This window comes from Eublepharis macularius, chromosome 8 (assembly GCF_028583425.1).
Source record: "Eublepharis macularius isolate TG4126 chromosome 8, MPM_Emac_v1.0, whole genome shotgun sequence".
NCBI lineage: Eukaryota > Metazoa > Chordata > Lepidosauria > Squamata > Eublepharidae > Eublepharis > Eublepharis macularius.
Genome location: NC_072797.1, coordinates 104,245,318 through 104,266,255, shown reverse-complemented (window position 1 = coordinate 104,266,255; position 20,938 = coordinate 104,245,318). Strand labels below are relative to the sequence as shown.

General features: G+C 43.1%; 1 protein-coding gene across 1 annotated transcript in view; it reads left to right on the top strand.

The window, feature by feature from the left end:
- Positions 1 to 1,753: 1,753 nt before the first annotated feature.
- Positions 1,754 to 20,938, top strand: part of GLDC (glycine decarboxylase) — a 47,301-nt gene continuing 28,116 nt past the window's right edge. The window contains exons 1-3 of the mRNA XM_054986624.1: positions 1,754 to 2,153; positions 2,622 to 2,700; positions 13,074 to 13,209. Of these exons, the coding sequence (XP_054842599.1) occupies positions 1,839 to 2,153; positions 2,622 to 2,700; positions 13,074 to 13,209 (530 nt within the window). The 5' untranslated portion in view covers positions 1,754 to 1,838. The remainder of the gene's footprint in view (positions 2,154 to 2,621; positions 2,701 to 13,073; positions 13,210 to 20,938) is intronic.

The following is a 20,938-nucleotide window of genomic DNA, read 5'->3' as shown; positions in this document are numbered from 1 at the left end:
CGAAATGACCCCTGCTAAGACTGATACATTAAACAAAGAATACCTGGTGGGATCACATCCAAAGCAAAAGTGGTATCTTGTTACCAAATTAGGATGCTGTCTGCTTGTTCATAACGTGTGATCAATTTTTTAAATTTTTTTTTGATCATTTGATCCCACTTTTCATTCCAATGAGGGCCCAAAGTAGTTTACAACATCATTCTCCCATCCTCCTCCTTATCCTCACAACCACCACCCTACGAGGTAGGTTAGGCTGAGTGAGGATCTGAACTGGGGTCACCCAGCAGTGCACTACTATCAGAAATCTCAGTCCTATCGTTCATGATGTTGGACTAGGATCTGGGAGACCCGGGTTCAAATATGTGCTCTGCCATGAAAGCTCTTTGGATGACCTTGGGCCAGTCTCAGCCTAACCGACCTCACAGGGTGGTGGTGGTGAGAATAAAAAAGGGAAGAGAATGATTTGAACAGCTCCCCATTGGGAAGAAAGTCAGAGCATAAATAAAGTGGATAAATAAAGTACATAATTATTATATGCTTAGCACCTTGCAAGAGTTAAAAAAAAATAAAGGTTTGCCCCAGAACAGCTTCATGCGCTGCTGAAGCATTGATCCCCTGATAGCTCCTACAGAGGGGCGTGGTGGTGGTGGGGAGGGGGGTTAATGGAGGCTGCCTTCTTCGGGCAGCCAAAAGAGGTAAAGAGTGTGTGGGGGGGGAGAGGAGGGCTAAATCCCTCGCTTTCCCAAAACGAAGGATCAGCCCTGCCGCTGGGGGTGGGGTGGGGTGGAGGTTATGGTGCTGGATGTCAGAATCAAACGCAACGGCTTTCTCGTAAGAAACGAAGGCTTGCAAAAAAAAAACCACACTTTTTAAAATACTAAGTATTCTATGTATTGTCGAAGGCTTTCACGGCCGGAGAACGATGGTTGTTGGGGGTTTTCCGGGCTGTATTGCCGTGGTCTTGGCATTGTAGTTCCTGACGTTTCGCCAGCAGCTGTGGCTGGCATCTTCAGAGGTGTAGCACCAAAAGACAGAGATCTCTCAGTGTCACAGTGTGGAAAATGACCTACATCTTTTCCACACTGTGACACTGAGAGATCTCTGTCTTTTGGTGCTACACCTCTGAAGATGCCAGCCACAGCTGCTGGCGAAAGGTCAGGAACTACAATGCCAAGACCACGGCAATACAGCTCGGAAAACCCCCAACAACCACTAAGTATTCTGTTCGGATATTTTCAACCACTGTGGTCTGACTTAAAGAAGTGAGACCATTGTAGAACACGGGTCAGTCTGGCAACCTGCGGCAGCCTCGTATCAAAAATACTGACGTGGAATTTAAACCTCAGAGCCACGGCGGAGACCTTTGGGAAGAGGGAGGGGAGCCAGACGAGGGCCGCATCACTTTGGAGACGGGGGAGACGGCAAGAGCTGGGCACGGCAGATGGGGCGCGGGGGGGGGGGGGGCAAAGAGCCAACGGGAGTGGGCAGGGGGGCGTAGAAATGCCCTGGCCAGCGGCAGGGCTACGGGGCGCCCTTCCGAACTCCGCTTCCCGTCCCGGTCTGGCCGAGGGGAGCAACGGGGCTGCTGGCGGCTTGTGCTTGGGCGCCCCCGGTGATGCGCCCGCGTCTCCCGGCCATCCGCGCAAGGAGCGCCTGCGACCGCCCGTGCGCTGGCCGAGCAGGTGGCTTCGACGGGGCGGGGCCAGCGGGGCCCCTCCTCTCGGTTCACGGGAGGCGCGGGCTATAAGGGGCTTTCGCCGGGCGCGGGTGAGAAGTTGGCGCCGCTGCCGGGTCGTTCGCTTGATCTCTCGCTCTGCTCCTCGTGCGCCGCCCGCAACATGCAGGCTTGCTTTCCGCGGTGGGGGTGGCTCGTGGCCCGCGGGGCCGGTCTGCAGGGGCCCCATGGCGGCGCCTTAGGGGGCAGGAGGGCGCCAGGCCGGTGGGGACGCCGCGGGCAGCAGGGACTGGCCGGCCTGGCCAGAAGCAGCACCAGCGGGGAAGGGGCCGGCGCGGCGACTGCTGCCGCCGCCGCCGCCTCGACCTCCTCTAGGCACATCGAGAGGCTCCTGCCCAGGCACGATGACTTCTCCGAGCGACACATCGGCCCGGGGGACAAAGAGAAGCGAGAGATGCTGCTGACTGTGGGGCTGTCGGTGAGGAAACTCCGCCGGATCCCCTCCCTCCCTCTTTCTGCCGAGCCTTTGTTCCCCTAGATCCCCCCCGCCCCCCCCCCCACATAAAGACCTTCGGCAGGCATTCTCCCTTTAGCGGTCCCCGGGGTAGCGCCCTCTTTGTCTTTGTAGTTGCGCTCCTGGTTACCCACAACAGTACCCCTCTCACACGCACACACACACGCACGGCATTTCACGCTATTTGGCTCCTTTTCGAGAACAAAGTTTCTAGTGGGTGAGGGTGCGGTGGGAGAGCAACATCAAATTTCTCAGAGACTTCAGTAACAAAGGCCTTTTTTGAACAAAACCACCTCGAAGGGGTCTGAGGAGACTTCCCTTCAGTGCCTCCGCGGGTGCTATTTGGTCCCTTTGTTTGCCTTGGGGGCAGACTTGGACGGGTAAAACTTTAAACTTGCGCTTAATTAACACCATGCTTTGATATATTTTTAGAATATTGATGAGCTGATTGATAAAACAGTTCCAGCTAACATCCGCTTGCAGAGGCCCTTGAAGATGGATGACCATATTTGTAAGTGCCTTTTACCCCAGACACAATCCAAAGCTTGATATGAATTTTTTCTACCTTTTGTTGCCTTTCATCAAATTAATCAGCTTTAAAATAACTCTATAGGAAAGCCCAATTTTTTGTCACTTTCAGAACTGGAACTTTCTTTGATGAAAACTGAGCAAAAAGCTTAGTTCAAAAGCAAAGATTGCCATTTAAATTCTTCCAAATAAAATTAAGTGTAGGGTGAAACTTGCTAACAAGGATGATTCTCTGTTTTCATTTATCTTGTTTTTTAAATTATATTTTGTCAGTTCAGTCACATATGAATGTTGAGGTAATGTGCACGTATATAAGAGAAAAATGAAAACTTTTATGGTGTGGTAATGTCTGAGCAAGTCTTCTTAGTTACTGAAGTACTATAAGATGCGTAAATGTGCCAAATGTTTTAGAGGTATATGGAACAAACTTTGTTTTATGCCCATCATCTACAAAGTTTTCTTTTGAGCCATAATGATTGTTATCCCAACTAAAAACGTAGAAATTTTGTCAAGCAAAATATCAACATTTTTGATACAAGTTGCTAAGAAGCTAGTGTCTGGGAGATATGCCTAGGTAAATGCTGGTGGAGAGTTTCAAGAGACCAAAATCTAGCATCTTGATCCAAACTACTTGTTTTGGTGTTGTCTATTTGCAATGCCAGAAAAATATTGCTTTTGGAGACAGAGATTCCTTTTTGTACTTAGGACATTTTCTTTACTTCCAGCTATCATATCAAACTCCTGATAGATTATAGGGATTCTTTTAAAATTAGTCAGAAGATTTGGGTTAGAACTATATTAATTAGAACTACATTAGTGTATGCATAGTTGTCATTCAGTGTGATTTAGGGGAAGCTTCTATATTATTATTTAGAGGAAAGGCACACATTAGCTTTTTATGAAGGAATAGGAAGGTACTGTATTGCAATGATTATCAGATGTATCACCTTGTTTGTAATTCATTATCTTCCACCTTTGGAATCCACTTTCTGCATTGTGGTATGTCATGCCATTGTTTGCATTGTTTCTATAATCCTAGTTCTGTTGCATTGTTAATTGAATATCTTATGCTGTCTGAGTGAATTGTGTTCACTGGGTTGGATTCAATATAAAATTTCCACTTGCTCTAGCAGTAGAAAAGAGCAAGAGTCCAGTAGCATCTATAAGACTAACGAAATTTGTGGTAGGGTATGAGATTTTGTGAGCCACAGCTCACTTCTTCAAATCTGTGAGCTGTGGCTCATGAAAGCTCATACCTTACCACAAATTTTGTTAGTCTTATAGGTGCTACTGGACTCTTGCTCTTTTCTGCTGCTACAGACAGACTAACACGGCTACCCGTCTTGATACACTCGCTCTAGAGCTCTTATGCAAGTGGAAGTGCAAGGAAAAGTCTGTGGTAGCCACTTGTACAAAGTCAAGTTTATTGTATCTCTGCTTGTGTTTCCACCTGCACAAGATTTTGTGCAATCAGTTTCTGGGCACTATAATATGTAAGGAGGAAAGCTCTAGATATTGTGCAAGTAGAACTGCGTTAAGTCTATTTATGTTTCATTCGTGCATCGTAGGATTCAAGACTGTATTTTGTAATTTACCTTCATTCTTGGCAAGAAAGGCAGGGTTTAAATGAAATGTATGTGTAATACACACACACCAATGTTGGCTAGTTTCTAAATAAGCCAGCTCTCTCCCTCGCCTTTCATTAATTAAGTTTACAGTAATTTTTAATCTGACAAAATAACAAACTACAGGTGTTGTTTTCCTAAACAAGAGAGGTGTGAAGATTCAGTATTGAAGAAGGATGATTAAATACCTGTCTCAGGAAATTTCATGTAACGAACCAAGTTGTTCACATAAATATCACTATTAGTAATTTTAGTGACAAAGATGATTCTTATTGCTACAATGAGTTTTTTGAGGTACTTGGATATAGTGTTTTGGGGGGTACTTGGATATAGTGCCCCAGTGCAAAGTACAGGTGGTGGTGGAGGGTGCCGTCAAGTCATAGTTGACTTAAGGCAACCCCTGGTGGGGTTTTCATGGCAAGAGACTAATAGAGGTGGTTTACCATTGCCTGCCTCTGCAACCCTGGTCTTCATTGGAGGTCTCCCATCCAATTAACTAACCAAGGTCAACCCAGCTTAGCTTCTGAGTGCTGATGAGATCAGGCCCACCTGAGCTACTCAGGTCAGGGCACAAAGAACAGGTAGTCTGCATCAAATATGAAGTTTTATGACTATATATTTTATCTTTTATAAATGAAAGCAAGCCCTATCTTTTCCCAGTTACCCTTTGGATCTATTCTAAAGGGCCAGCAGTGAAAAATGAATAAGTTATCATGGGCAATGCATTAATTGTACAAAAGAATTTGGCATGACATGACCTATGTAAGAAGATCTAGACATTCTGCCTCATAAAAGCAATACTACTAAGAAGTACATTTTCCCATGGCTCAAAATACAGGCTAATACCAAGGAAAATGTGCCTTTTCCTCTCAGCTAATATTTATATGTTACTAATTAGTGCTGTATGGATTACCACTGCATGGGCAGCCCAAACAGATGTTCAATTGTATTGGTGTTGTCGCCGTTATCTGCTAAAATAATTTCAACTCCCTCTCCCATGCGATTTTGTAAGGATTTGAGCTATTTTATTTTAGTTCTGTAAAGGCTGAACCCTTCTGCACTATAGCAGCAAAGCATAGGTGCACTTGTACATCCATTTTTGGCAAAGTAGTGAATAGCAGTGCCCCATCATTCTTCGCTGTGAATGTTCAGAACTGAAGTGCTAACTTATGACTCTGTCTTAAGGTGAGGACTATTGTCCGTTCCACATCAAGGCCTATTAGCCCACAGTCCCCCCAAACCTCTTTCCTCAGTCTGTGTTGGAAAGCTATCCTGCAAGAATTAAAATGACATTGAAGCCTGAGTTATTTGCATCTTAGCTCCTGCGGTGTGATTGTAACAAAGATCTTAAGACAAAGCTTTCCACAAAAAATAAAATTAACATTGTTCAAGTTTAAGTTAAGGTTTAAAGTTATGTTGGGTTAAAGTTACGAGTCGTCATCCTTTTTGTTCTTGTTTGTTAAAATAAATCAACTTTATCTAGGCCCATTGGTCTTTGTATGAACTAGTAACATTACGTATAGACGGCCACCTACTTGGTGATAACATGAAGAGAACAGCTGGCAGTATTTCCATACGCAGGTACATGTCTTGTTTGGCAAGCTAATCATCTAGTCCACTGCTACATAACATTGCATTTCCCTTGTAAAACATCTCCTAGAGTTGTTGACATCTGGATGCCTCAAAATCCAAGCTCATAAACTGGAACTTTCCAGTATTTCAAAAGGATGAGAGAGTGCACAAGAAGAGTACCCAGTTGCCTAATTTGTCTTCTGATTTGATGTCTTCTAGTGTAGGATTAATAATTTGATCCAGTTACTGTGTCAACATGTTGACAAAACATAAGTCCCTCTGCAAGATCTTGTTACTGAACACTTTGTACTTAGAAGTAGCACAAGTAGATGGATGCTAACAATAACTTAAAGTAACTGACTAGAGAAAGCATATATTTTGTTCATGATCTGAAATTCTAAAGAGCCACAATTGGAGTTCAAAATGAGCACGTTCCCATGCTACTTGGTATTCTCTGCACAGACATCACTGCATACTTGTGGCATTCAGTGATGCTGAAGAGAATTGGGGAGAGGGAGCTATATGTGCATCCAGTCCCTTGGCGTAGGAATATCAACTAGAGCTGTATATGAAATACCCTATGAACAAAATTACAGTTGCACAGACAGAAGACAAACTCTTACCAATTAACTGCTTGGGAAGAGGCATGTGACCAGATTCCAACTTCTTATAAGTAGCTACAAATGCACAGCCCCAGCTACCAGAATTACTGCAGAGTTGCTTAAGAGCCTAGGGGCTGTACTGGATCCAGCTTTACTGCTAGAAAACCAAATTAACACAGCTGCAAAAAGTGTCTTCTGCAAACTCAGTCTAACTTAGAAGATGCCTCCCTACCTTGACACGGATGATCTGGCCACCCAAATCCATGGCATGGTAACATAGAGACTTGACTACTGTAATGAACTCTTCATAGGTCTCCCCTCATAGTCAGCTTGGAGACTTCAGTTGGTACAGAATGCTGTAACGTGATTATTATCAGGATCTAGGCAGAGCATGAATATTACTCTCATACCCATCAGTCACCTGGCTCAATTCAAGGTTTTGGCTATCACATACAATGCCCTTCATGGCCTTGTCCATCATATCCACGGGATCGTTTTTTTCCATCGTAAAGAGCCAGTAGAAATTCAGCGCTGCTCTTAAAAATCACAAGAAGTTTTATTTTCCTGACCTGTTTTATTTTCAGTCTCCATGAACTGCTGCTTGGCTTTCACTTTTTCGTCTGCTGTCTGATATAATCAGACCAGTGCAATTTTTATAACTTAGACAGCAGAAGCAGTTTACAATGCTATGCTAAGCAGATTTACTCCCTACTAAGCCCATTTATGTCAATGGACTTAGAAGGGTGTAACTGGGCTCAAGATCACACTGTTAGTGGCCTTGATATTACAGGCCTTCTTGCAGTACTGGCAATCAATGAGAAGACGTTTGCTTGAAGTGCTTACTTATTACTTCCTCCCCAAAAGTACCCACACCAGCTTATAACAGAACCTGATCATTCATTCTACTCCCCACCAACAACGTTTTGTAGAATAGAGGGGTAAAGAATTTCTTGTCAGATTTCTTTAATTAAGTATACTGTGCCTCAGGGCTTTTTTTCTGGGAAAAGAGGTGGTGGAACTCAGTGGGTTGCCCTCAGAGAAAATGGTCACATGGCTGGTGGCCCCACCCCCTGATCTCCAGACAGAGGGGAGTTGAGATTGACCTCTGCGCCATGTGGCGCGGAGGGCAATCTCAACTCCCCTCTGTCTGGAGATCAGAGGGCAGGGCCACCAGCCATGTGACCATTTTCAAGAGGTTCCGGAACTCTGTTCCCCCACGTTCCCCCTGAAAAAAAGCCCTGCTGTGCCTAATCATTCCTCACTGTATTCCTAGAACTAGAAATATCCCATTAGTCTAACTACCATTTTAACCTATTTTAGTTTCATAAATACTGAATAATTTGTTAAAGTGATTCAATGCAATCTGTAACAACAGCATCTTTAGCTGTTTCGCAAAAAGTACGCCGCCTTTTCCTGTAACTTCAAATTATATACTGAGACCTTCCTTGAAGGTTATCCAACCCAGCAATGTTTTTCCTGTAACAGAACTGGCTCCATATTGGCCTTAGTTGCATTCCCCTAGGTTGTGTTTTCATACATTTCAAATCAGCTCTGGAAGCCTCTAAATTTGGCTGATACAAGCTACATTTGTGATATGTGGAAGTACATAATTTTCCAGACACACAGTAGTGAAGGTCCAGGTGGAAGTGGGCTTTGTTCCAGGGGAAAGTAACGCCTCGCCTCTAAAGATCCATAAATGTTAATATTGTACTGAGTGTGCAGTGTCCTTTCTCTTTCCTGTTCTGAGATAACAGTGCCAAAAGATCAATGAACTCTATTCTTGGTACATTAAGATCATTACCTCTGATCATTTCACAATACTCACAGCTCAGAGAAATAAACAAGGTCAGCTGTAGGTATTGACTCAGCAAAAAAAAGAAGAAGAAGAAGAAGCAGCCAACTGTAGTTCCTGAAGAGTTTCTCAACTAAGTTCAGTGTAGCAGGTTAGTTATAATGCATTTCATCTTAGCTGCTGTTCTAGAAAACTGGAAGCAGTAGCCCAAGGAGGATGGCCAAGTTCCAAACGTTTCTTAATGGGTGTTTACTGTCTTCTCGTATTTCCAGCTCCCTCCTCCCTGTTCATTGAGCACATTGCTTTATAGCTTTCTCATTGCACAATGGAGGGAAGAGTCTCAAATTAACCAATTAGATTCATAATCAAAGGCCAACGTCCATAACATCAAGATAAACACTGAAATAACTTGTTAGTAGGTTGATCTTAATACACATAAAAAATCTGTTTGGCAACCTAAAGTTATGCCATTGCAAGTTTTCAAACATGAAGGGTATTCCAGTAATCTATTTTAATATGCTGGAATCCCAGGCGAATAAATCAGGTAAAATTTTTAGAATCAGAATATTAGTGTTGCCTGCGCCAAAGCACTTCAAAAAGTCACGTTTGTGATATTAAAGAATTCTGAGTCAGCTCAGAATTCAATTGAGATGTGTTCCTTTGGCGTCTGGCATTCATTCTCATTCTGTACCTTTGCACTGTCCACCTGTATGTCCTTCAGAGATCTTTGAGAGTTCCATCTCCTTTTGTGTTTTACTTTATGATGTGATCTGCCCTGAGCCCACTTGCGGGGAGGGGAGAATAGAAATCCAGTTAAATAAATAAATATATGGGGGGGGAATGCAAATTCTGTGTAGTGCTTTAAAATCTGTATCGTGGTAATCAAGCTCCATATTCTCTTAAAATGTCTTTTTGTGAAGGCTACAAAGGATTCAAATCAAGAGGAAGGTCACCATCTTCAACATATTTTTGAACAAGATCTAGTGAACAAAGGCAATCCTCCTGATAATTAATTTTGGAGATTTCAAATTCTAATAAAAACTCAAGTGGACAGAGTAATAGTTATGATGTGACAATATCACATGCAATGTGTTTTTGTATATGGTGTTTTATGTTGTTCGTTGCCAGATACACAAATAAATTTATGTATTAAGGAGGTTGGGTGAGCTCTGGAAGGCCTCTGATATTTGGTGTGGGGATGGCAGGACCAGAAGGACAAATTGAGGGAATTACCATGTACAGAATGCTGCACATGGTACTTTGAATCCCATTTTGGGTAACATAGAATGGATCATAAATGTATTAGCTGTTTGGCCTAAATGATGGAACCTGATACCCTGATAGCAACTTGATCAGATGGTGCTCTTGCAGGTCAGGTTTCTATGAATGAAAATCCATCCTTGCTATTCTGTTAAGAATGAAAACTATTTCTGATTGCATTTAATTGTCAGCTGTGTGTGGTTCGGCTGCAAATCCCACTACTGCCATGAATTCAGTCAGTGGGTGGCCTTGGGTAAGCCACTCCTCAGTGCCCCAGCTGTATTGTGGGGATGATTATGTTCACCACTCTGAATGGGCACTAATCTGTCTAGAAGAGCAGTTGTTGTTATTAAGGTTTGAATATATATGGTAAAGATTCTTTGGACGGTAGGTGCAATTCTACTGAAGTAGCTGAGTGTTTACATTAATTCCTAATCATGCCAAAGTTTTCATTTTATGAAGGGCTCACTCTCCATTGACTGATGCTTGCGTCTTTAATTTTTGCTTTTAATGTGAACAATCCTTATTTTTGGTCTCGTTTACGCAATGTTATACTTTGTGGAAGGTTGAGAATACATACAAGTTTGAAGAGTTGTTTCTGTTTGATGTAAGGCATTCCTTCCAGAATTTGAGCTTCAGCATCTTTTGATAATAATTCAAAAATGGTTCTAAACAAAGTGATCTTGTATGCAGCATTTTATATGCCTATATAGGATGGGAAGAAAGGTGAAGATGGCTGCCCCACTTTAAACATTTCTTAAGAGGAAAATGTAGGCAAAATATTTCTTTGACAGCTGAGTCTATGACAATTTTTGCAGCTCTTGTTATAATCTGTTTTTAAAAGAGACTGAAGGTCCCTTGGACATTTCTGAATTTCTTTTTAATCTATGTAGATATACAGCTCTTTCCTTACATAAACTAAATATTTATGTAAATACGTGGCCCTCTGGATTAGCTCAAAATGAAGTGACAGTCCTTCGATGTATTGTCGAATACAGTGACACTCAGCTGTGACACTGAGAGATCTCTGTCTTTTGGTGCTACACCTCTGAAGATGCCAGCCACAGCTGCTGGCGAAACGTCAGGAACTACAATGCCAAGACCACGGCAATACAGCCCAGAAAACCCACAACAACCATTGACAGTCCTTCCTTGATGACCTGAGTGGATTTCCTCCTGTAGCTCATTACTAGTAATTTATTTTATTTTATTTTATTTTTATTTTAATTACTAACAATACAAAAGGAAAAAAGGGGGGCAGAGGGAAGGAGAGAGGAAAAAAACAGCACATAACAACACATACACTACATCTACAAATAATGCTTTCCCTTCATACTGCCATTGTTTAAAATCAAAACTTTGTAAAATAGTGTTAGATTGGTTGACCCTGCAAAATACAGATTATAATCAAGATTAGGTCTTCCTCCCCCCCCCCCCCGGGCCTCAGACGCAGTTCTCTCTGAACAGCTGCAGTCGCCATGCTCGTTCCCTCCTCCCCTCCCCCTTCAAACTTGGAATCCTTTTCCTCTTGTTTAGCATCTTGCTGGAACTCTTGATGCTGACCCTCAAAGTCCCTTAGCTGATCTTCTGATGTTATCTTGTAAGCTTGGTCTTTGTAACTAAACCAGATACCTTCCGGAAATAACCATTTGAACTTTATTCCACGTTTCCTCAGAAGAGCTGCAAACTCTTTGTATTTAAATCTTCTTTTCCGAGCTAGAAACGGAACGTCCTTCAATATCTTAACCTTATTACCCAGAAAGTCCAGATCCGCATTGTATGAATTATATAGGATAGTGTCCCGAATCCTCTTAGATGAGAAGTCAATGATGATCTCGCGAGGCAGCTGATGCTTCGTTGCATATTTTGAAGAAACCCGACGGACTTCCAAAATGGCGCTTTTTAACTCTTCTTTAGTTGCCCTCGCGGTTGTCGCCAAAAGTTCCGAGACCAGATCCTCTTTCATGTTCTGGAGATGCAAAATTGTTTGTGCTCGTTCCACTTGTAGCCCGATCAGCTGGTTCTCCACCAGCTTTAGTTCTTTGTTTGTTGCCCTCACGAGTGACGCATTTTCCCGAGCAGACTTCTCTGCCCCCCCCCGCTGTTTCCGTAATGGTTTTCACTTCGCTCTCAATTAAGCCAACCCTTTGATCCGTTTCATTTAGCTTGTCAACAAAGGGCTTTATGGCTTCAATCACCGACCGCTTCACCAGATCCTCAAGAGACTCTCCTTTTCCCTGCAGGGCAGCCGAGATTGACTTGCCCAAAGCGGGACTCTGCTTTTTTGTCGCCATTTGGGGGGGGGGAGACCGCCGACCAAGTTCTGAAACTCAGTGAGGGGGGAGAAACCCGAGCCTTCTTAGCTTCAGATCCCACCAATCCTTCACATACGCTTGTAGTAACAGAAGGGACTTGCTTACTTACAGGCTTTCGCCTAGTTCTGCTCTTTGCCATTCTCCGTGGCCCGGCTGCACGCGATGTGCTGCACAAGTCTGCCAGACTCCGTTGGAGCAAACGGGCAATTTACCTCCTGCATTGCTTTCAGGGGGTTCTTCCCGCGGCGCCCCGGACCCTGACTCCCTCACTGGGAGTCCTGGGGGTTAACCCTCGCGGGTCAACCGCCCAGTCAGGCTGCTCAGACGTTTCCTCCCGGACCTGCGGAGAGGAGCGTCCGACATGGCCGGGAAAATGAAACCAAATCCACTAGTAATTTATTTTAATAGGCTGTTCACACAGCTAATTTAACCAGCTCTGTCACTCAGTGCACATACAGGAAAATGTCTCCAAATATTGAATTTATTCATCCCATGTAGCTGTGGGAATCAAACCTGGAATCCTGTGATTTAAAGACTTTTCCTTTTAAGCAACATTTTCACTATGTGTGGTTTTTGTGCAATGTGTTTTCCTAACAGGAACACAGGAAACCTGTTTAATGTTTGTGTCACATGCATGTATTTATTGCCACTTCGATGAATGTTTCTTTGGTTTGAAGCCCAACTTGGAAGAGTATAACTGTATCACATCACAGAGATTTAGTTGGCCTTTGAGAACTTGCAGCTAACTGCACTGCACTGCTAGCTGCACTGCAGTCCTAAACAGTGACACTCTTCGAATCCCATTGACTTCCGGGGATTTGGAAGAGTACTGCTCTCTTTAGGACAGCAGGGTAAAAATATTTTAAAAATGTTAATTCTTCTGTTGGCCAAGGGGCTTCCTCAGCATGTTCATAGTTGTTCTGCATTACTTTTCTCTACCCATGGCCAACCATCGGTTTGTTACAGTAAAGGTTTCTTTTCCTCAGTTCTGTTGATTCCAACAGATAACAAAATCCGTTGAAGGTAGGCTGGGCAGCTAACAGATGAAACCAAGCAAGGAAGAAGGCCAACAGCATAGACGGTTCAGATCCAACTTAGCAGGCCCTTGGCTAGTATCGTAAGACCTGCGAAAATGTTTTGCATTATTAAATCCTATACTAAATTTCCACTATAACTTTCTTTTCAACTAGGTGAGAATGAAATTCTTGAAACTTTACACAATATTGCCAGCAAGAACAAGATCTGGAGATCCTATATTGGCATGGGTTATTACAACTGTTCGGTCCCTCAGGCCATTGTGAGGAACTTGCTGGAGAATGCAGGATGGTAATGTGCACTGTTTTATCATTCAACAAATCTATGGTTTGTGAATATTTTTCAGCTTATTATCATTTTGGGTTGCATGGAGGTACCCACGCTATAGAGCGACTTTGTGATGCTTCAGCATAACAGAAAAACAACCACTGTAGAACTGAAGTTTTTACAGGTGCAAAAATATTTCCATTCAAAGACTAAGTCTGATTGTAGAAACACACTGATTCCTTTATTTCTTATGAACACCAGCTTACTATTGTTGGTGGGAACAGATCTGTCTGCAAAGATCTTTTTATCACACCTTTTGAACATAAATTATTTTTACTTGAAAGTTCTCAGTTTTAGAATTTAAATGAGTGTAAACTTAGAAAAAGTAAGTTTTGATAATACTGGATCCTGCTATATAAATTGTATTTAAGAAACCTCTTAATTATTAAAGACTCATTTAGGGGCCCTGTTTGCAGGGTTCACAACACAGACTCGTCAGTTCTGAAAAGCAGAAACTCAAAATGTTAAGGAAATGTGAAACAAACTAATTGAAAATATAAAATAAATAGCTTTAAGCCAATTATTCTAACATGGCCTGATGCTGACTGTGGCCATAGACAGAGGCTTATTTGCAGCAGCAGTGGTGGCATCTGTGTTGGGCCAGTGGCCAGGCTCTTTGGACAGTCTATAACTACGGCCTGCAGAGGCTCGTGGTTGCTTTCCATCCTGTCCTGCCCAGCATAACCCCTCGTGTGGCATGTTCTTGTATTTCAGCAAGAGTTCTACCCCTACCACCACCAGAGGTGGACAAATGTCACAGAATAACATGTTGTGAGGCATGTGAGCTACACAAGTCATGTAAATGTGGGGATACGAGGGACTGCCTTACAGTGGCTTGTCTTTTTTCTCCACGGTCGGGACAGAGGGTGACGCTTGGGGAGAAATTGTCATCCTGCCACCCTTTGGTGTGCGGGGTCCCACAGGGAGCAATACTGTCCCCATTATTGGTTGTTGTGGGTTTTCCGGGCTGTATTGCCGTGATCTTGGCATTGTAGTTCCTGACGTTTCGCCAGCAGCTGTGGCTGGCATCTTCAGAGGTGTAGCACCAAAAGACAGATCTCTCAGTGTCACAGTGTGGAAAAGATGTTGGCAGGTCATTTATATCTACTCAGGAGGGGTGGGGTTGAGCTGAGTCATCCTGTAAGAGTTTCCCAGGGTGTGGAATGCTAATGGCGGGAGGCTTCACTGTATCCTGAGGAGGTTCCATTTCATAATGAGAACATTAGTGGATCGTGCAAGACGGATATGTGAGCCACACTTTCTCAGTGAGGAAATTAATCATCCAAACCACACACTTCAGGCAAATGGCTACTCCAGAAATGAAATCCGAAGAGCAATCAAACCAAGGATGAATCAAACAACCAAGGAACAACAGTCTCCTACAGGAAAAGTGTTTTTGCCGTATATCAAAGGAATTACTGATCAGATGGGAAAGCTTATGAAAAAGCATAACCTTCAAGCAGTATTCAGACCCACCTGAAAAATACAACATATGCTACGATCAGCAAAAGACAGTAGAGACCCCCTCACCTCTGCAAGAGTATACCGTATACCCTGCAGCTGTGGACAAGTTTACATCGGGACCACAAAGCGTAGCATCCAGACAAGAATAAAAGAACATGAAAGACACTGCAGACTTGGACAACCTGAAAAATCATTGTCTGACAACCAGTTACTTCCAATGGGATAACAAATTCTATGAACAGATGGATGGGGTGGCCATGGGGAGCCCACTCAGCCCAGTTACAGCAAACTTCTACATGGAACATTTTGAAAAAACAGCTCTAGAATCAGCACCCCACAAACCTAGTGTATGGTTCCGGTTTGTGGATGATACATTTATCATTTGGAGCCATGGGGAGGAAGAATTGATGGGGTTTTTGAATCATCTCAACAACATCCACCGGAACATACAATTCACAATGGAGAAAGAAATCGAGGGAAAACTCCCATTTCTGGATACCTTGGTCATCTGCAAAGCAAACTTTCAGTTAGGTCACAAGGTCTACAGGAAACCAACTCACACTGATCGGTACTTACACAAAAACTCCAATCACCACCCCCGACAGAAAAGAGGCATAATGAAAACATTAGTGGATCGCGCAAGACGGATATGTGAGACGCACTTTCTCAATGAGGAAATTAATCATCTAAACCATGCACTTCAGGCAAATGGCTACTCCAGAAATGAAATCCGAAGAGCAATCAAACCCAGGATGGATCAAACAACCAAGGAAAAACAGTCTCCTACAGGAAAAGTGTTTTTGCCATATATCAAAGAAATTACTGATCAGATGGGAAAGCTTATGAAAAAACATAACCTTCAAGCAGTATTCAGACCCACCCGAAAAATACAACAGATGCTACGATCAGCAAAAGACAGTAGAGACCCCCTCACCTCTGCAGGAGTATACCGTATACCCTGCAGCTGTGGACAAGTTTACATCAGGACCACAAAGCGTAGCATCCAGACAAGAATAAAAGAACATGAAAGGCACTGCAGACTTGGACAACCTGAAAAATCAGCAGTGGCTGAACATAGCCTAACTCAAACATGGCACAGTATCTTATTCCAGGACACCAAAATACTGGACAACACTTCCAACTACTTTGTCAGACTGCACAGGGAAGCCATTGAAATTCACAAGCATAAGCAAAACTTCAACAGGAAAGAAGAAACCTTAAGAATGAACAGAGCATGGTTTCCAGTTCTGAAAAACACCAGGCTAACAAAACACTCTATACCCGACAATAGCCCTGCAGAGAAGATTAGCATATCAAGCACCAATCCATATGGAAAAGAACCTCCTCAGGATACAGTGAAGCCTCCCTCCATTAGCATTCCACACCCTGGGAAACTCTTACAGGATGACTCAGCTCAACCCCACCCCTCCTGAGTAGATATAAATGACCTGCCAACATCTTTTCCACACTGTGACACTGAGAGATCTGTCTTTTGGTGCTACACCTCTGAAGATGCCAGCCACAGCTGCTGGCGAAACATCAGGAACTACAATGCCAAGACCACGGCAATAAAGCCCGGAAAACCCACAACAACCATCGTTCTCCGGCCATGAAAGCCTTCGACAATACATTGTCCCCATTATTGTTTAACATCTATAGGCGCCTCCTTGCCCAGTTGGTGAGAAGTTTTGGACTTGGGTGTCATCATTATGCAGATGACACCCAGTTGTATCTGATGATGGACGGCCAGGCCAGCTTGGCCCCAGATGTCCTGGAACATGCTTTTGCAGCCATGACTTGTTGGTTGAAGCAGAGTCGGCCGAAACTGAACCTGGTGAAGATGTAGGTCCTATACTTTCATACAATGTATATGTTGTAACATTGTAACTGGGAACTGCTGCTAGCTTCCCTGCCACTTTGTTTCCAAAGTGCTGTGCAAAACGCTTCGTTTTTATTCCCTTGGCAAAGCCTGAAACATGCCTGGGAGGGAGGAGAAAGCAGCTATTTAATTCTTTCCTGTTTTTTAAAGCCAGAAAGCAAGTGCAGTAATGTTACAATGTTGCCATGTTACAATGTTACAACATTGCAACACTTTCTTGCCTTCAAAAAAAGAGAGAGAGAGAGTGCATACCCCAAAGTAGGAAGGGAAAACCAGCCATTAGCCCTTTCCTGGCTTTTAAAGTCAGCAGGGAATAAGCAAACTCCTGCAAACATGGGAAGCAGAACAGCCGGCACGCAACAGCAGGGAAAGGGGCATTTAAACCCTGAATCAGCTGCTTGTCCGGGATCTCCCTGACAAGCAGCTGATCCAAGCCTGCAGGGGTAAATACCCCTTTCTGTGCCGCTGTGAAGCGGCAGGGCAAAGGGCATTTCAACCCCCATCACCAAACGAACCAACCTAAAGTTCGTCCCGGTTCATCAGAAATGGGATCTGACAAACTGCTGGTCCGCGAACCATGAACCAGCCCAGTTCGTGACGAACTTTGGTTCGTATTTCAGATCATGCCCATCTCTAATCTGCTGTGTGTCACAAGTTCACATGTCAGAGGAAGCCATTAAATCTTTAGAAATACTCAAAATCCTACTTCTAGAAGATGGTGCTGTTTGTGTAAAAACTGTGGTTCCTAGAAGAATTCCCCGAAAGCATGACCATTCCAGGTTTTGGTAAAAATGGGCCACATACACTTAATGGGCACATAAGTTAGTCCTTGAAAAGAACTTAACTTACACTTACCCTTAATGGTCATATAAGTTAGTCCTTGAGAAAAAAGGATATAAAAATAAATGGGGCATGTGGCTTTAAAAAAGTTTATTCTAAGTTTCAAGCGGATTACAGGAAAACAGCACGAGGCAAACAGCATTCAAAGACAAATCTGCAAAACAAAGCAAGAATGCAACTCAATAGGGGTCTTGGAAACAGATGAGACCTCTTGCTACTCTGGGAACACAATCAGACACAGTCAGCCATTTATGACTAGTTTCTTTATTTTCAGGTGGTATTTAGCAGAAATAACACTGCTTGCTTGTTCTCAACAGCAAAAGTGGGATTCATGCTCTTCCATCCATGAATATTTCTGCTTGTATAAGGGGGGAAATGATTTCCAGTGCTGCATCCCACCATTTCCAAGAGTCCCAGACCCTCAGGAGGGACTTTTTGAAAGGTGAAGGGGGAGGCAGATAGCCTTGCAACCCATTTCCATACACATGTATCCTTGCAACCCATTGCGTTAGCCGTTCATAATACAAGAGAAATTGGATGTGTAATTTATACAATATTTGCCAGAGTTAAATAAAAGAACTGAAAGGGGGTACAAGGAGGAAAGCGAAGCCATAAATGACTTACTTGCCTTAGTATCAACTTTTGGAAACAGGTGTCTGATATCTTCCCATTTTGAATTAATGCTACTGGACTGACCACAGGTAATTGTATATGTGAACTGCTGGGCATATATCTAATACAAATATAATACTCTCTGAATGTTTATTTAAGTAGATGAGCCGATGTCAGGCCGTGCATTGTGTTTTTTTTCCAGCTGTTACCAGTGAGACTTGCATAAAATGAAATCGTATGAAGAGATCTAACTTGGCAGACTCCATAGCTTCCATGTTTTCATAAATCAAGCATTATCTTGTATTATACTGAAAGATTTGGATGTTCAAATAAATAAGCCAGAATTCCTTGTAAAATATAAGTGGGGCAATCACTGGGTTTTAGCAGCTAGTTTTTCTTAAAGAGAAAAATCAGCTAGTGCAATACAGAAAAAAAGTTTGCAAAAGATTGTCTAGAATTTTTAAATTTTTATTTGACCTAAGAATAAGGCAGGTTTATTAAAAAAAAACATTACTTTGGCTCAGTAACCTACAATCAGCTGTAAGCTGTGTAATATTGGAGACTGTATTCAGCCGCACATGTTTTGGTGGCTCTACTTCCTGAATGTCTTCACGCTACCTCTGTGCTTTGGTGTTGCCTTAGAAACACAGCTAATTAATTCCAGTGACGTGACAAGAACATAGATGAATGTACAAAGAATAGAAAGTATGTTTGGCTTCACAAGTGAGTTGACAGTTGTGTCTAGACTTAACCCTAGAAATCTAGTTTGCTTTCTGATCGTTAGTATCTGTTTTGAGATGTATTTGAATTTGTGTGGTTCCATGTATGTTGTTTAAACTTTTTACAAATGCTGGATGATACTAGACAATTTAAAAAACAGAGCATGTTGATAAAATGTCAACATCCATACAGAACAAAAGCTGCAGCCTTCAAATGAGCTCAACAGAAGCAATAAAAATAGAGGGTAGAGAAGAATCAGTTTTAGGGACAGTAATAGTTACTGGAGTGCTGAGTAGGAATAACCTCACCCCCCCCCACTTGTAAATTGAAGTGTCCCGTAGAGATTTAAAGGCTTCAGTTCTAGGACAGGGCCTAAGCTTATTTAAACATTGGTTAGTGTTGATGCTGTTAGATAAAAGTATTTGCCTCTTTGCTCTTACAAAGATTTTACTTTTTGTAATTATTAATTCTGCTTTAAATTATGCTGTTAGAATTGAGGTAGCTCTTCCAACAAACTTGTAGAAAACCACTTTTTCAGTGCAGCTATCTGAGCCTTCACAAAAGCCCCTGGGAGGGCCAGAGGGCCTTCAGGGACAATGACAGCGGGTGGGACAGAGGGTAGCGGAAGGGGCTGCAGCGAGTAACTTACAGAAATAAATGCCCTCCATGCCACGTTCTTGCACCAGCTTCCATTTGCAGAACCGTGAGGGAAGTAATTTTTGCCTGTTCTCCCTTTTGCTGTGGCCTCATGATTCATCCTGCGCTGTTGTGGAGAATAAAAGGGAAAGCAGCAGGCCCCCCAGTGGTTTTTCAGGGAACTTTGGTGGGGGCTACTTTGAGAAGGCAGCTGAGATCTACTCTGTGAACTTGTTCTTGTCACAGAAGGCTTGGATCCCATCCAGTGTCTTTATAATATATTGCTTTCTTAGAGGGTACAGTTCCTAAATAATGAATGTCAGCTCTCCCCCTTCCTCAGTTTGTTTTATCCAGCTTTGTGAATAAATCAACACAATGCTAACATACTTATTTACTGATCTGTTTAATCAGAGGCATAAATGTGTATCTTTTCTGTTTTGATGGTATTATCACAATAAATTCAGACACTAGCTGTTAGAGGTATTGGCCTACCTGTGAGTTGCTTCAGAGTCTGTAAATGTTCCAGGAACTAAGAAAAATAGACGATCCCAGAGTAATGCAGAAACTTAATTCTGCTTCTTGGATATTTTAAAACTTAAAAAAAAATCCTAAAACATTCTAACTTGGAAGGTGTATGTGTGTAACTTGTGAAAATGAAAAACAAATGCACTGTCCTGCTGAAAATATGAGAAGCAGTGTACCCATACTTACATGTGGGTTTGTTTGTGACTGCAAGATGAGGATGGGATGAATGGGAGTGTCCCCCCTCCAGAATGAATGGGACCTCCCCCCTCCAGAATGAATGGGACCTCCCCCCTCCAGTGATGCAGTGATTCTGCTGCAGTGCCTAGTGGGGGGTCCTGCAACAGTTCCCTAGCCAGCCAATTGTAAGTTGCACTGACTTACTCGGGGACGGGACTCTCCAAGCAGACCAGAGAAGAGAAGTTCTTAGTTTTGTTTGTCCTGCCCCTCATAACTGTTCTTTGCTATGGATCCATCAGGAAGTTTGCTCTCGCATTCCCACACTCTCTCCAGTTGTTTGCCATGGAAAGTGGGGCATTATTGTAGGTTCACAAAAATGTTCACTAGTTCTCATCACAACTTTGGGTAAGTGGATTTGTCATTGGGTCAAATCCACTGGAGGAGACAGTGCCCACACATTCATTTCTCCCACTTTGAGGATCCCCTTAAGGGATCTTAGGTTGGAGCCATTTGAGGACATGCTCAGTTTGGGAGGCTGTCATCCTGTTTCACTTCCAGGTGGCAGGGGAATAGGGTTTCCAAGTCCAGGTTGGGAAATTCCTGGAGATTTGGGAAGTAGAGCCAGGAGAGGACGGGATTTGGGGAAAGGAGGCACCACAGCAGAGTTATAATGCCATAGTGTTCACCCTCCAAAGCAGCCACTTTCTCCAGGGGGACTGATCTCTATGGCCTGGAGATCAGTTGTAATTTGGGAGATCTCCAGCCACCACCTGGAGGCTGGCAACCCCACAGAGGAACTGTTTAATGAGTTGCATCCTTGTGGGATCCCAATATCTGCTC